Source organism: Magnolia sinica, chromosome 13 (genome assembly GCF_029962835.1).
Source record: "Magnolia sinica isolate HGM2019 chromosome 13, MsV1, whole genome shotgun sequence".
Lineage (NCBI taxonomy): Eukaryota > Viridiplantae > Streptophyta > Magnoliopsida > Magnoliales > Magnoliaceae > Magnolia > Magnolia sinica.
Window position 1 is genome coordinate 23,337,263 of NC_080585.1, and position 16,706 is coordinate 23,353,968.

Consider the following 16,706-nt stretch of genomic DNA (forward strand, 5'->3'; position numbering starts at 1 on the left):
TGGTCCACACCATGCTCGGATGATCACATACGTTCGACAGCTTTGTGTGTGACAAAATATTCTCATGATGTCTAGCTCTATGGGCCCCACTATGCATTTTGGTGGGTCATTTTTAGATTAACGGATGTCACAAAAAATCAGCCGTACGTGGAACTCAAGTGAGCCACACACAATATGAAAAAAATTAAAATCACTTGATGGGGCCCACCTGAGTTTTTGGAATTGTCTGAAATTTAGTGAGACACCTTATCCGAGTGGGACACACATGATGAATGGATTAGATGTGTGAACCACATCTCCATTGGCCTTATAAATAATAAGAAAGGTTTCAATAGGTGGGCATCCACTTTCAACTGTTATCTATGATGTAGCCTATCTAAGTCATGGATTGGCTTGATTTTTAGATTCATGACCCACCATGGAAGGGTGAATTTAATTGATGGTGCGGATGTCCAACATACATTATGGTGGGGCCCATCTTTCCCTGCGCACGAGCATACACATATTGCCCACCTGAGTTTTGCAATTCGCCATGCCCCTATATCTTGGTGGGGCCCACCTGATGACTGGGTTGGATGACATACATACGCTATTGTAAACCCATATTACCCATGCTCCCATCGTTCCTTCTAGTGTGGCCCACCTAAGTCATAGATCATCCTGGATTTTGGGATCTATCTAGGCCTAACACAGAGAACCTCTAATGAAAAGCTTGCATAGAACTCACACATCAAGGTGGGCCCCACACTCACGTGCCAATGGGTCCCACAACATAAGTGGACCAGTCAAGGGCATGCAGTCATTTAAAAGAATAAATAAATAAAAAAATAAAAATAAAAACAACCATGTGTAATATTTGGCAAATTGTACTTAAACAAATGACCTCAATCTGGTGAAATCCCATATACAGCTAAGCATGCTTAGAACTCCTCCCCATTAATCAAATGCAACTGGGATCTACGCCAATACATGAGTATCAAGCAACGGCTGGAAAACAGAAGATGCTGGTGAGGTGGGCCATGCAATGCCTTCAATCATATGACGTTGGTCCATGTCCTTCCATGTACAACACCTCCGACAAGCTTGCATGAATTAAGGGCAGATATGGGCACACCTAACTATAGTTTTTGGCATTATGGCAATCAAAGGGAGACAATGTGGATTAAAATAATGAGACTGATTGGAGGGAAATCGGCAAAAACCATGAATCCATGGAATTACTAGGGATGTGTAGATAGATGAGTGTTCATATTGAAAACTATTCAAATGTGAGAGGATTTAATGAGGTGGTCCACCTTGTCATGTAGGATCATAGTCATTAGGTATGACATGAATCGCTGTTTTGTCGTTAGATTATTAAAAAAAATCTAATTTTTGTTGGTTTTTTAAGTTTAATGTAATGTATGTGTATTTGATGAAAATTAAGAAAAAAAAAGTTTTTTGGGTAATGTCATTTGCATGACAACAAAGCTTTAACTAATGTTAGATAGCTTTTTTTAATATGATTTTGCTTAATCAATCTTTAGATGAGAATCTTCTATGAAAAAGCAATGTTGAAAAGGCATGCGCCTTAATATAAAAAGGAACATTAGGTTTATGGTTTAGGCAACTCCAAGTAAGTAGATGTAAATGTACTAATAATAAAGAAAAGCTAATAGGTCAATTTAGGGGTCTTTTGGAAGTATGAAAAGACTTCACTTAAAACAAAGACGTTCATGCCGAAAGGTAGTTTAACTAACTTTTTTAAAGTTGTTATTTATTGTTGAAGATTGCATTTTCATTGAGGGTGTTTACAAAAAGTGAATATTTTAGTGTTCATGTGGTAGTTTGGAATGCAAATATTCAAATGTAAAAGATTTTTGTAACATTATTTCAAATTTACACTAATAAAGATAAACTAAATGAGCCAATTTAGGGGTATTTTGAAAGCATTAAAAGTATTCAATTAAAACAAAGACGTTGTGGTTTCAAGAGTTTTGTTAGGGTTGTTATTTGTTGTTGAAGATTGCATTTTTATCAAGGGTGTTCACAAAAATTGAATATTTTGATGTCCATATAGTGGTTTCAGAAGCAACTATTTATATATAAATGATTTTAATAAATACTGTATCAAATTCATGCTGATAAAGAAAAATTGAATGGGTCAAATTAGGAGTCTTTTGGAAGCGTGGAAAGTCTTCACTTGAAACAAAGATGTTGTGTTGAAGAGTGGTTTAAAGGATTTTGTCACTATTGTTATTTGTTGTTAAAGACTGCATTTTTATTGAGGGTGCTTACAAATATTGAATATTCTAGTGTCCATTGGTAGCTTGGATGCAACCATTCACATATAAAAGATTTTCGTATACACTATTTCAAATTTATACTTGTTTGTATCAAAATCTGGTGGACTAGATCAACTATGCATGATGAGTCACGTGTCAAGAGGATATTTGAGGAGCATGCACTAAAGATACGAGAGTTGGATAAGATTTTTAGAAACATCTCAATGCTTAAGTCATCTTCGGATTAGGATGGATGACCATTGTAGCCATGTTAGTGTTAGAACATGTGTCAAGCGTCCAACGAAGACAAGATCATAGTCAAAGGAGTGTAACCACTCTTTCCTAATTGGTTATACACAATGGTGCCACGTGGACAAGTGATTGTTCTCGCATCTCTCCTGGAAAAGCTATAAATAGCAGATGTATATATATAGAAAAGATCCGAATACTCAATCCAACAAATAACTCAATCCAGCGTAACATTATTTATCTTAGTTTAGTTTTTCCATTGCTCATCAGCAGTGGGCCCTTAGGGTAAAGTTAGTTTTAGTCCGTCCTTGTACATATGTTAGACCGACCATTAGCCATGGCCAGTAGTTGTAAATTCATTCCATCTATGCTTACGAGCGGATTTGAAGGAATACTTTAGTTTTAGGATTCGTCCACCTACGCTCATACACTGGGTCAACTATAGTTGTAATCCACAATTTTTGCCTTGATCTCTCTCATCAACATGGTACTTTAGGAAGTACCTTGCTGCTCTCAGTCAGATTGGTGATCCCATTTTAGTTGTAAGTTACATTCACTCCCGCATCCATCATTTCGTTTTGTTTCCGTCCGACCATACAACTGTTGTACTTTCGTAAGTTATTGGTTTCTAAGGCAAAAAAGAACTCATTTAGATGAAGATTCCTGACCTTCACTAATTGCTTGATTGACACGCATGTGCATTGTTGGCTGAGTAGACGGCTTTGCCTGCTAACTGATCGGCTAAGCACCACTCTATCTCTATACTAGGGGTCAATGATGATCACAGTTTGAATCGGACCCAATCGGTTCTAGTACGTACACAAAGCAGCACATATATCTTGTGTGGTTGAAAAATCACACCAATTCCCTAAGTGGCACGCTCAGTGAGACAGGCGTGCAGTTGTTGATTGAATATTATAATAATATGAGTATGCAGTGTACTCAAGTTAATGAAAATATTGAAAAACATTATCTTAATTAGGCCTCTAAAGCATTTTCGATGGAGGTCAAACTAGAGATCCTTAACCCTCCACTTCTGATCATTTTGGAAGTAGGGTAATCATCTTAAAACAACTCCATAGATACTAACGGAGTCTTGAGTAGTTTTAAACGAGAACTAATTAAATAAGGAAGGATGCAAGCTGAACATTCTAGTGCTTAAACTAAAGCCATCAATAAACTTATGACATTCCTAAATGAAAGGTTGCCAGACTCTTTTATTATAACATAGATGCACCTCATTAGCAGTGGGCCCTTAGGGTAGAGTTAGTTTCAGTCTATCCCTACTCATATGCCAGACTAACCATTAGTCTTAGAAAAAAGTTGTAATTCGCTTCCATCTGCACCTGCGAGCTGGATCTAAAGGAAGATTATCACTTTATGATCCATCCACCTACGCTCATACGTTGGGTCGATTATAGTTGTAATTTACGATTTTTGCCTTGATCTCGCTCATCAACACGCTACTCCAGGAAGTACCTTGCTACTCTCAGCTAGGTTAGTGATCCTATTTAAGTGGTAAGTTACATTCACTCCCGCATTCATCATTTTATTATATTTTCTTCCGACCATACAATTGTTGCACTTTTGCAAGTCTTTGATTTTCAAGGTAAAAAGAGCTCATTTGGAGGAAGAGCCCTGACCTCTACCAATAACCTAATTGACAGGCGCGTGGACTATTATTGTTATTTTTTTCGTTAGCTTGTTAGTATACCCCACTATCAGTTCACACTTCATTGTTAGCCACCCCCACTAGGGAATCAATACCAAGACCTCATTGTTGAAACGGGGTATTTTCACTCAGTCTACCACTTGAGCTATGGATCAGGGTGTGCGTGCACTATTAGTTGAATAGATGGCTTTACTTACCGACTGATTAACTAAGAACCTCTTTATCTTTACGCCTGGAGTCAACAATGCTCATGGTTTGAATTGGACCCAATCGGTTCTAACACGCCCACAAAGCAGTACACGTATCTCATATAGCCAAAAATCACGCTAACAATATTGATAAAGAAAAATTGGATGGGTCAATTTAGGAGTCTTTTGGAAGAATGAAAAGGCTTTACTTAAATGAAGATGTTCATGATGAAGGGTGGTTTAAAGGGTTTTATTACGGTTGTTATTTGTTGTTGAAGATGGCATTTTTATCAAGAGTGTTGACAAAATTTGAATATTTTGGTATCCATGTGGTAACCTGAAATGCAATTATCCATATATAAAATATTTTCATAAACACTATTTCAAATTCATACTGGTAAAGAATACCTGAATGGGCCGGGTCCATTCAGCGGTCTTTTGGAAGCATGAAAAGTCTTCACTTAAAACAAAGACAATGGGTCAATTTAGGGGTCTTTTAGAAGCATGAAAAGTCTTCACTTAAAACAAAGACATTCATGCCGAAGGGTGGTTTAAAGTGTTTTGCTCCTATTGTTATTTGTTGTTAAAGATTGTATTTTTATAAAGGGTGTTTACAGAAATTAAATATTCTGATGTTTATATGATAGGTTGGATGCAACTAACTATTCATATATAAAAGATTTTTGTAAACATTATTTCAAAGTTACATCAATAGAGAAAAACTAAATGAATCAATTTAGGGGTCTTTTCAAGGCTTCACTTAAAACAAAGACATTCACACCAAAAGATGGTTTAAAAGGTTTTGTTACTGTTGTCATTTGTTATCGAAGATTGCATTTTTTTATTTATTTATTAAGGGTGTTCACAAAAATTAAATATTTTGGTGACCATATGGTAGCTTGGATGCAACCATTCATATATAGAAGATTTCCCTAAACACGAATTCAAATTCATGATACCAGTAAAAAAATATAAATGGGTTAATTTAGAGGTCCTTTAAAAGCATGAAAAAGCTTCACTTAAAATAAAGACCTTCATGACAAGGGTGGTTTAAAGGGTTTTGTCATGGTTGTTATTTATTGTTAAAGAAAGCATTTTCATACATCTTGATCCATAGCTCAAGTGGTAGACTGAGTGAAAGATACCTCGTTTCAACATTGAGGTCTCGGTATCAATTCCCTAGTGGAGGTGGCTAACAGTGAAGTGTGAACTGACAGCGTTGCATAGTAACAAGCTAACAAAGAAAAAGAAAAAAAGATAACATTACTAATTCAAATTCATACCAATAAAGAAAAATTGAATATGTCAATTTAGGGGTCTTTTAGAAGTTTGAAAAAGTCTTCACTTAAAACAAAAACCTTCGTACCAAAGGATGGTTTAAATGGTTTTTCTATTGTTGTTATTTGTTGTTGGCATTTTTATTAAGGGTGTTAACCAAAAAAAAGCAAGGAATGTTCTGTTGTCTATGTGATAGCTTGGAATACATACTATTCACATATAAAAGATTTTTATAAACACTATTTCAAGTTCATATCACAATTATACTCCAACAAGACTGAGTGAAAGATACCTCGTTTCAACACTGAGGTCTTGGTATCGATTCCCTAGTGGGGGTGGCTAACAGTGAAGTGTGAACTGATAGTAGGTGTACTAACAAGCTTTTAAAAACAGAAAAACAATCATAATCTAATAAGACTGACTGAAAGATACCTTTTTTCAATAATGAAGTCTTGGTATCAATTCCCTAGTGGGGATGGCTAACAGTGAAGTGTGAACTGACAGTAGATGTACTAACAAGCTTTTAAAAAAAAACAATCATACTCCAACAGTTGCAACCAAACAATATGTAGCTTGACCATGTTCACATGCATGCGCCACAGCTCACCTTTTCAATTGATGCCTCCGCCATGCACTATTCAAGCAATAAAAGGACTACTAAAAGATGTCATCCACCACAAATCTCAACATCCACCTACGAATTATAGGCCAGGGAGGCCCCAATCCTAGTTACACGTGGCCCAACTTGGGCCGAGCTTTGATACGTGTCTTGATTTTAGGTAGCGAACTATTCTAAATTCAAGCCTAATAAATCATTGGGTTGGTCTGGACCTAGATTTAAGAACTCTCTTATGACCTTATAAGAGAAAATATAGATAGCCCACAATATTAATAATCCTGGGTCCTCCATCAAACATGGAGCCATGCTATATGATCAGAATCGTTGAAGCTATAGAGCTCTACTTGGATGGTCCATTAAAAAAATAATAAAAAAATCAGAAATGATTCGAAAATAGTGTCCACCACAAATTCTTTAAATGAAAGGTTAAAACTAAAAAGGCCAATATTTCGTATTCAACAGTAATAAGTTCTTTGTGGGTCTCACCAAATGAGTGGTTCTAATCACCATGAACTATATTTTAAGGTGGTCTAGCAGACTACTAAACAATAATTTCAATGAAACATGCAGCCAGGCTAGGTGGAACCCTAATTAGGTTAAAAAATTTCTTCTTATTTTTTAAATGGTGACTAAGGACCACCAAACCTGTGGTCATTCTCAGTATGCACACCTCTCAAGATTAAACATTGGGTTAAGCGAGGATAAGCCTGTTATGATCACAATTAATGCGGACCGCCGAGCTGTCGGCGGGTGAGGGAGAAAGGGAGAGTTAATGGCCTAACTATGGTGGTTAAGGATTAGAAAATTAGGTTTAAGGGGGGGTGTACAATTATACCATGAGATGGTGCACATGACTTCTGGCATGCTTCCTTTAATATATACAGCAAAATCTCAAACCATGATAGAGAAAGAATCCCACCTCCATAACACATGCTTCTTAGGGACTATCCATCCCATCTAGAGGACTCCCAAGAACCTTAGGAGATCCCCCAAAAGTCCTAAAAGAAAAATGCTACTTTCTTTTTTTTCATGTGTACCACACAACATGCAGGGCCCCAAACCCCATAAAGGTGGAGAATATGTAGGAATAATGCATGTTGGGTTACAACCATAATGCTTTAAAAGGTGGATGAGAGAGAAAGTAGAAAATGTTTCTAAAGGTTGTTTGCTTCTCTTGGATGGTGGAAATTTTTGTGCTTGGGGTGATAAAACAATTTCCATGCAAATGGCTGTACTCTAACATGCGCCTGAGGGGCCATTGGCATGTGTTTTCTACTTGGGGTCTTTCAACTGAAATGCTTCAATCTTCTAATAATGGTTTTAAGACATGTCTGAGTCAACTCGGACTCAGCTCAATACTATTAATGGTTCAACCCGAACGAGTCACCTTCGACTCGAGATCAGACGAGTTGGTTCGAGTCCATGAGTCTTTTAACCATGATCGCAGTGGTTAATGATGTACATGAGTCATTCGAAAGATTAATGCGCAAGAAGGGTTTGGTAGACAGAGTGCATTTCAGTACTAAAGTCACGAGTTCGAGTTCCTATATGGGTTTGTGTGAGAGTAAGGGAAAATGCATGAACGGCTCAAATCGATTAGTCAAAGAATGGGCAATTTGATTTGATGACCCAGATTGAATCATGTCCATTCTAGTACCAAAACCAATGTCTCATTTCTTTTCAAATATTCTCTACTATGAAATATGAGAGAGAGAGAGAGAGAGAGAGAGAGAGAGATGTGGACAGTTAACATACCATTTCATGAATGTGTAGGGTTTACAAAAATTGTATACAAAGGTGGTTAACGTATACATACATACACAACGATGGAGAGAGGGAGAGAGAGAGAGAGAGGGGTTATTTGGTCATTACAAGAAAATGCGCCAAGCACTATCCGTGACTACTTTGGACACTTCGGCAACTAGACACGTCAACGAGGAAACAGGCTGCGCAGGTTAGTGGACCCGACCGAGGCAAGAGAACAAGCAAGGGGCATTTTAGTCATTTTGGGAAAACACAAGGTCTACATGGAAGGTCCATAGGGGGGGTATTTTGGTCATTCAGATAATGAAGCCAAAAGCGCGCTGAGACAGTGGTGGGCCAGGTCATATTCGGATATCAGGAGCCTTGGTCTCCACATCGGGTATCCGGATCCGACAGGCGCCTAAATACAACAGGCGCACCGTACTGCGGGTAGAGGAGCATCAGAACCGTTGGTGCGTGCCGATAACTCGGGGCGAGTCGGAGTGAGAAGTGTTTCAATACAATGGCTAGAGCCAGCTTCGCTTCTATGATGGCTAGGTTCTGCCCGATACAAGTTCGGGCCCCGAGCCCGAATGGTATGAACGACATTGGGTGGCGGGCCGCACGTGCCACGCCTTCCGAGAACCGGGCCGGGTTGAATTCGGCTGCGTCTCGGCCCCAGAGGATAGGGTCGTGATGGACGGCTAGGATTGGTATCAGGAGCTCGGTCCCACGTGGAATCTTGTAGCTTCCGAGCTCCACGTCAGCTTTGGCCCGCCTTATAGTCGCGATCGCAGGTGGGTACAAACGCAATGATTCATTCAAGATCATCCCCAGCTGCAAAAAACCGAAACAAACAATCTGTACCGTCAGATCTTCTTCAATGATAGGTTTTTCCCCTCTTTATATGATACTCCGGTAGCGTACCACGCTTGAGACGCAGGCACTCAGAAATTGTACACGTGGCATGTATTATCAGAATATTGACAGTTTAATTTTCATAAGTGCCTGAATATTATCCATCACGCTCTGCCAGAGTATAAAAGTCTTTCTCCTTTTAGTAGTATTTTTAACCGAATCATTTCATAATAAACCCTTGTTAATGACCAAAAATACCCTCTCCAACGATAGGAACCGTTACAATACACAATGGGCTGAGATATCGGCCGATACGTGAGCCATTTCAAGCCGATATTTGAATAAAAAAGGCTTGCCCAAATAGTGCATAAGTGCTAACATGTCAAGTGTATGAAACATCCCACCCATTCAAAAGGTTAGTCTCACCACTCAGAACACTAGGTGCAATAATCAACCTAATCCATTCATCATATGGGCCACGCTAAATAAAAAAAATGACAACCACCCATCTTATCCAAAGTACATGTGTATCCCACCTGATGACTGGATCAGCCTGATTTTTTTCTTTAAGTATATTCCATGGAAGGCTTAACATGTTATATGGGTTGGATATCAATAACATAACACATGGAATTATATGCCAATCAGTAGATGCATGTGAGACCTCTTTAATCTTTATATATAATATCATATAAAAGTACAAAAATTTAACGGATGATACTTATAAAACATTTTTACTTAATTATAATACAAAAGTGTTTTATGGGTTTTATTTTATTTTTATAACATCTACTTTGACCATCATGCACACCATTCCTTGTTTAACGATAGTCTTAAAATTTAAAGTGGTCCATGATTTTGATGGTTTATGTGAAGGCTCGTATGGACCACCGTATCATCGGATGGGCTTGATTTTTGAGCCATGGTAGTTAGAGTGGATGTTATCAACACATCACAATGGGGTCCAAACATTTGTATTTTGATCATTATCTATATTTAATTTATATGAAATATCATTGTCATTTTAATAACTCTTACTCAAGAGAAATGCTTCTTTGCTTCTAGAGCATTAGTGCTCTTAGTTGCATTTAGTTGCATTAGGACACTTGGACTATCCAATTCGTTAATCGAGACCGTTCACAGGGTCCAAATCCCATTTCATGGGAAACCATGTAATCATCAGACCAAATATGTCAAATCTAACCGTTCGATCAATGGCCTCTAATATGGACAGTCAAGATCATTTACACGGTTTAAAGAACAATTTCAACCATCCATTTGTTGGAGATCATCATGGATGGGTTATGATTCTAAACAATCATTTTTGTTAGGTAATAATACACATCCCATCCATGGCCTGAAAAAAGGATGGCTATGGAAAATAAGGCCAAATTAAGAATGGATTAAACAATCGAATCAGTACGATTTTTCAATCTAGCCTTAGAATTATGTTCTAGACTTAATGAACGGTTCAGATTAATGGATTGGATTAAGTGTCCTCAAGCAATAGAGCATTTCTCTTAATAATTATAACGCCCGTTATGACAGCGTTATAAAGGTAAAACATGGAAAAATGACCAAGAAGGCCATCAGATCATCACTTTTGGATATATTTGGAAAGGATGAAAACGTGACTTGTCTTCTTGTAGACAGGTGGGCCATCCCACGACACTAGAAGATAAGGAGGGTCATTTTCGTCCATCCAAAAAAATCCAAAGAAAAAGTACCAAACACGGCGAAAAGGGTGGCGCCTCAGCTGCATACCGTTTTAAGCTTAGCAATGTCGTCTCTGGTGGGGATATCACGTGATCCGCACACCTGCAACACCTCCTCACGTGCCAGCTCCTGCCACCGTGGGTGCATGGCCAACAGTACTGTCGTCCACGTCAGCAAGTTTGACGTCGTCTGCTTCCCGGCGAAGAAGAAGGCCTTGCATTCCTCGATAATATCTTGGACGGTGATCGTCGATGGGGCCGTGGGCCCATCTGATCTTCGATCATTGGGCTTCATCGCACCCGCATTGATCATAAGGCCCAGTAAGTCCTTAGCGGGCCCACCGGCCTTTTCTTTGGAATTCTGATTCCGTTGCCGGATTAATTTCACCAAGGATTTCCTAATTTCTTTATCCAATCTCCATGAACTTGTATTTTTCTTCGTTGGTAGGAACCTGAATATAATAAAATTACAAAATATAAATAAATTTATAAAAAAAATTAATTTTTTTAAAATTTTTATAATTATTTCAAACTCTTAGATAAGCATGCTTGGAAAAAAGTAGCAGAATTTTTTTTTTTTTTAAATTTTATTTTATAATTATTTCAAAGATAAGCATGCTTGGAAAAAAGTAGCAGTACTGCCATAATAAGCATAACAAGTACTCTTTTTAGTTAAGCTACTTTTAGCTGTCAAAAGGATTTCCGACACTCTTCCCAAGACTGCAAAATTCTTGTTTCTACTTTTTAAAAGATGTTTAGGAAAATTCATGTGAGTAGCTGATAATGCCTTCCATTTTTCATACATGTGCTGAGTCAGTCTGGTGAAAAGCCGGAGTCTAACTGAATTTGGGTTTATTTGAACTAATTGCATCAAACTCATCCACCATTGTCCAAAGGCTTTGGTTGATTAGTCTAACTGAATTTGGGTTTATTTGAACTAATTGCATCAAATTCATCCACCATTGTCAAAAGCCTTTGGTTGATTATTTTTTGTCTTAAGTCCGAGTTGGCGCTCAATTGGCCCGCTACTCACTTGAGTTTGAATGAATTTGGGTTGAGTAGATGGGCTGTATCAAAATCACCCACTTTGGTTAAAAAGACTTGGCGACTTAGACTCTCAATTGGGTCTTTTTGGCTTGAGTTTGAGTGAATCTGAGTTGACTTGGATGAGTTGGATAAAATTCATCGGAGTCTTAAAAGCATGGATGGCGCATAAATGTTGTGGGAGTATTACTATGTGGATGTTAGGATGGTCCACCAGTCAAGGGGGCTATAGTTTACAAAATAAATGTAGAGATCAATGATTATTGGGTAACAGTATCTCAATGATTAAGACCCAATGAGGTTTGGGCGAGCGGTCATCAAAGTGGATTTATTTTTTTATTGATGTGGGTTGGACTTCCCTCTTCAGTGTTACCCGATACATGTGGTTGTAGGTGATTGTGTGTATTCACAGGGAATAGTCTCACTTTAAAAGAGGTGGGGACATCTTATATCTTTCGAAAAAAAAATAAATTAAAAACATCTCTATGATTAGGCTTGGCAAAGTGCAAATGACATGGGCCACAACCTATGGAGCGAAAAATAGGCTTTCTAGGTTATGTATTTATTATTATTGTGGTTCACTTCAAAGATCTTAATTTATAGGTTGAGAGATCTTAACAACATGGCCCACTTAATAGAAAGCTTAAATCTAGCACACATGTGCTTGTACTTGGATGGGGAAGCTCTACATGCATATGGGCTTCACATACCTTACCTATAAATAAAAATGATTGTGACATTATTTTGAAAAAACCTAATTTTTTTTACCATTAAGTGGAGATAATTTATGCATGAATTGCAAAGATTTATTATTTTTGTAGGAATAAAATGATAAATGAATTTCAATGTTAAAATAGTGTGTTATGGTTTATTTACCTGTATCCTGGAATGAAAACCTTCCGAAAAGCTTCAGCGGCGAAAACCATCTGTTGTGCTTGCAATTGAGAAACAGCCTTCCCATCGTTGTAGCTGCTGCCGAAGGTAGTTCGGGTAATTACGTCTTCAGTCAAGTTTTGAAATGCATCCGAAACGTCGATCTCTACCTCACCATTTTCCGAAATGTCTGACCATTTTTGTACCATGTCGAGCACACTCTTGCCGATCACCGGAATAAGTAGCTAATGCAAAAATTAAAAAAAATAATTAGAAAATTTTAAAAACATCATTTTATGTTTTAATTAAAGAAAAATGGATACAAAGCTAATAACAAACTTAAAAAGAGAATCCCTGACATGTAATTAGTTGTGGATGAAAAATTCATGCAACTAGGTGAATGTATGGCCACAATGATACGAATGACATCCAATTAGGGTGATCGCCGCACCTTAAAAATGGGACACTATACATATTACATTTATTCAGCATAAGATAAACTACACTATAGAAAATAATTGACAACCACCTAAAATCTTTAACATTCTATTCCATGGTGTCCTGGTTTTATGTACAGTTGGTGTTGACTCTGTCTAGCTAGAGTCATGTCAATATCGGTTACCAACAATACCACTGGCACAGTGACGAAACAGGGCCAAAACCAACCCATATAAGATGAGTTGTACGAATTTTGGTCCCCTCTCGAGCCACACTCCAAAACCACTACTTAAATCCATGGTGGCTCACATGATGGTTGAATTAGTCTAATTTTTCATTCCATTCTGATATGGAAGACCCTTTTTGGATGGTTTGAACCCCATGGTGGGCCCCACATGTAGCTACCTGTACTACTCTTCCCTTCAAAAATATTGTATGCGCCCTGCATTTGCGTTTGTTGCAGGGGTAATTATTTGATACTCTGGTGGTGTCTGATACTTCACGCTCATGCTCTTAGAAACTATATACATGGCACATGTAAAATTAATCAAACCGACCGAGTTGTAAAACCGACTGCACCTAAATTACAAACTCAAAATTAGAATGGTTGAACAATCGTAACCTCTGATTTCTGGGGGCTTATCTGTTGAAATAGGACCATTGGATACTTTCCATTTATAAACGTCCAATAAATGTCTAGAAATCCGATATCCACTGATTATCTTAAATTTTGGTTCATCATAATCTAATCTAGGACCCACAATTGAATTGCTTTTTTGCTAACATTTTAAGTAAATTTTGCCTGTCTGTGTATCATCCACAACGGAAGCCAGAGTATCAAAGCTTTTCTCTGTTTGTAAATTCGCCTCTTTATTGTTTTCTAATTTTGGTAAGAAAGGACAAAAAGGATAGAAGGTCCAAAAAACCAAAGTGGTGTGTGCATTAAAAAAAAAGGGGGGGTGTAATTATCAGCTCCCATGATAGAATCAGGCATCGACCGGAGCCGAGGACATCCACGGTCTCATGACAGTGATGGATTTTTCAGATTGTACCAGTGGGCCCCATGGTTCAGTTAACCAACCGTTGGTATGTTGGTCCCACCAGAGATTGGCCATACCCCAAAAGTCTCCCATATTGGACGATCCAACCATCCATTCTGTCCCACTACTGTATTTCTCATCTCAACCGTCCGTTAGTGGACCGTGAAATTGAAATTATAGTGCCTTCCCAAGGAGAGTTTTTGAGACATGGTCTATCTGTGGGGCCTATCAGATCAACAGTCTAGACACTGGACACTACTCCACGCATGTGCACCGAAAACTCATGCCAACGTGGCAATATGTACGAGATCAGAGCAGTTCATCAGGTGGGCCCACTGTGGAAAAATCCAATCCCCAAACTACAGCTGGCCCACATGTATGCAACGAATATATGGAGGTATTTTTGCTAGCCGTTGATCTTTCAAATACATGCGTGCCAGCTAGATGAGTGGACATGCCACATTTTTTTGGACAGGGCGTACGTGCTCTTGGTGCGGCCCACTTGATGGATAGCCTGAATCTCATAAGCATGTACAATATCCGAATGCAGGATCACCGTTGGATTATTTGTCTTCGTACTTTGAGATTTTCCATGTGGAAAGTTGGTGTGATGATCTTTCTTCGGTGGGCCCACTTCTCTCCTTTGAGGCTCAAAAGGCCATCACCTTCGAGCCGTCGAACAAGTGGGTGAGACTCGTATTTCTCATAAAACTCGGATTTGGACACAAAGATCTCTCGGATGAGGTCCGGGTCTGCCACCATCAGACGAGCCGTGGGTCCGAACCACACGAGAAAGGTCGCACCTGCACCAAAACTTCAATAATCACGATTGTACCACGAATACCAAAACATGGAACGAAAAAAAGAAAGAAAGAAAGAAGAGCCACTACTCAAACCCACTTTGAATTTTTGGAGTTGAAGTAGTACACCTTTGTACTAATTCAATTCAAAAAATATAAAATGTGTGTATGAAAAATGGATTAGGGGTGGTTGTGAATATCAATTTCAAAGAATATGAAATGGCAAGCAAGTAACAAACAGCCACAACTTAAGTGGTAAATATCAATGCTATGTGAATTCGGGAAAAAGAGGGAGACAACCAACTTATAGGCTAGAACTTGGAATATATATATATATATATATATATATATATATATATAGAGAGAGAGAGAGAGAGAGAGAGAGAGAGAGAGAGAGAGAGAGAGAGCTTTCCTCATGCTCAATCCAAGCACAAAAGGCCTTAAAAGATTCAAAAGAACAAAAGGTCTTCGAAGATTCAAAAGAAAATAACAAATGAGAGCATTAATACATGACCCATCAATAACACAAATGGGAAAACATTAGCATACCACCACAACCCACAACTTCAAAAATCAAAACTAAAGCACATAGAATCCCAATATAAAATTAAAATAATAAAAATAAAATAAAAATACACAAGTTTAAAACAGAACCCGCAAATTCCAAGCTCAAAAAGCTAGAAAAGATTTAAAAGAAGCTTATATAAGAAAGATATAAAAAAAAATGCATAGCCCATGAGAAAAACAAGAAACAAAAAACATTTGGATCCCACACATTCACAACTTCCAAAATCCAAATGAGAAAAAAAAAATCGAAAAAAATAAAAATAAAATAAAACCACCATTACCCACAAGTTCAAAAACACAACTTTCCCAAATAAAAATAAAAATAAAAATTCAAAAACATAAAGAAAAAAATAAAAACAAAAACATGTATGCAAAAACACCCAGAAATAAATAAATAAATAAAACCAGAAGAAACACTAGAGAGAGAGAGAGAGAGTACCATAGATTTTCTTCCAGTGGTGGTAGAAAGAGAGGACTCTAGGGAGAATGTTGTGAGAGAGAGGCATGGGATGAGTAGAGGCATTGACCATCAACCCCACTATCTCCTTTACATTCCCTATGAAGAAACGATATGGTGGGCCTCTTATTCCTTGCTTTGAGAAATGCTCTTCTATTTTGCGAGGCCTCCACCACAGAATAACCATCCCTTTCAATACCAACATCCACATTACTACTCCCACTATCACATACATGCAATAGTACCCTTCTTCCATCCTGCTTTCTATCTACTTACCCTTTCTCTTTCCTTCTTCTACTTCACCTTCTCTTCTTTCTAATATATTGCTTCCCAGGTTCTCTCTCTATCTGTATGAGAGAGAGAGAGAGAGAGAGAGAGAGAGAGAGAGAAAGAGAGAAGCTATAGTTCTTCAACTCCAACTTCTCTTTATAATATACTACTAAGGTGAAAGAGAGAGAGAGAGAGAGAGAGAGAGAGTTAAGGTGGAAAAGAGAGAGGGAGAGGGTTTTATAGAGAGAGAAGGGATATAAGGCCAAGGCCGGCGACGTGGGGGCCGCCATCGGAGTTATATGGGTCAACGAATGGGGGGCAATTTCTTAGATGACGAAAATAACCTTGTGGAATTTTAGTAATGGCAAGTACGTCCTGTTGGTGTTTTGGGCAACCTTACGGCCCGTCTCGATGCTTACGAACTTTGTTTCACATGCAATGTTGGAATATTTGTACGGTGAATCCTTTGGCAACCACCTCAATAAGGAACCGGTAAAAATTGGTGGGACCCTTTCTCTTTTGATACACGTAGCATTGTAACACGTGCACACTAACTGTCACATGTGCGCAAGAGGCTTCAAGATTGAAGGCCGCCTACCTGAACCCATCAATATATATATAACTACTTAGA

At 38.2% G+C, this 16,706-nt stretch overlaps 1 protein-coding gene across 1 annotated transcript; it reads right to left on the reverse strand.

Annotated features, from left to right (window-relative positions):
• Nucleotides 1-7,999: 7,999 nt before the first annotated feature.
• On the reverse strand, nucleotides 8,000-16,276 carry LOC131223250 (cytochrome P450 734A1-like). Its single transcript, XM_058218595.1, has 5 exons — nucleotides 15,788-16,276; nucleotides 14,561-14,784; nucleotides 12,507-12,748; nucleotides 10,636-11,038; nucleotides 8,000-8,850 (listed from the first exon to the last, which is right to left on the reverse strand). Exons 1-5 carry the CDS (start codon nucleotides 16,059-16,061, stop codon nucleotides 8,389-8,391), a joined length of 1,605 nt encoding a protein of 534 aa, XP_058074578.1. The 5' UTR covers nucleotides 16,062-16,276; the 3' UTR covers nucleotides 8,000-8,388.
• Nucleotides 16,277-16,706: the final 430 nt, after the last annotated feature.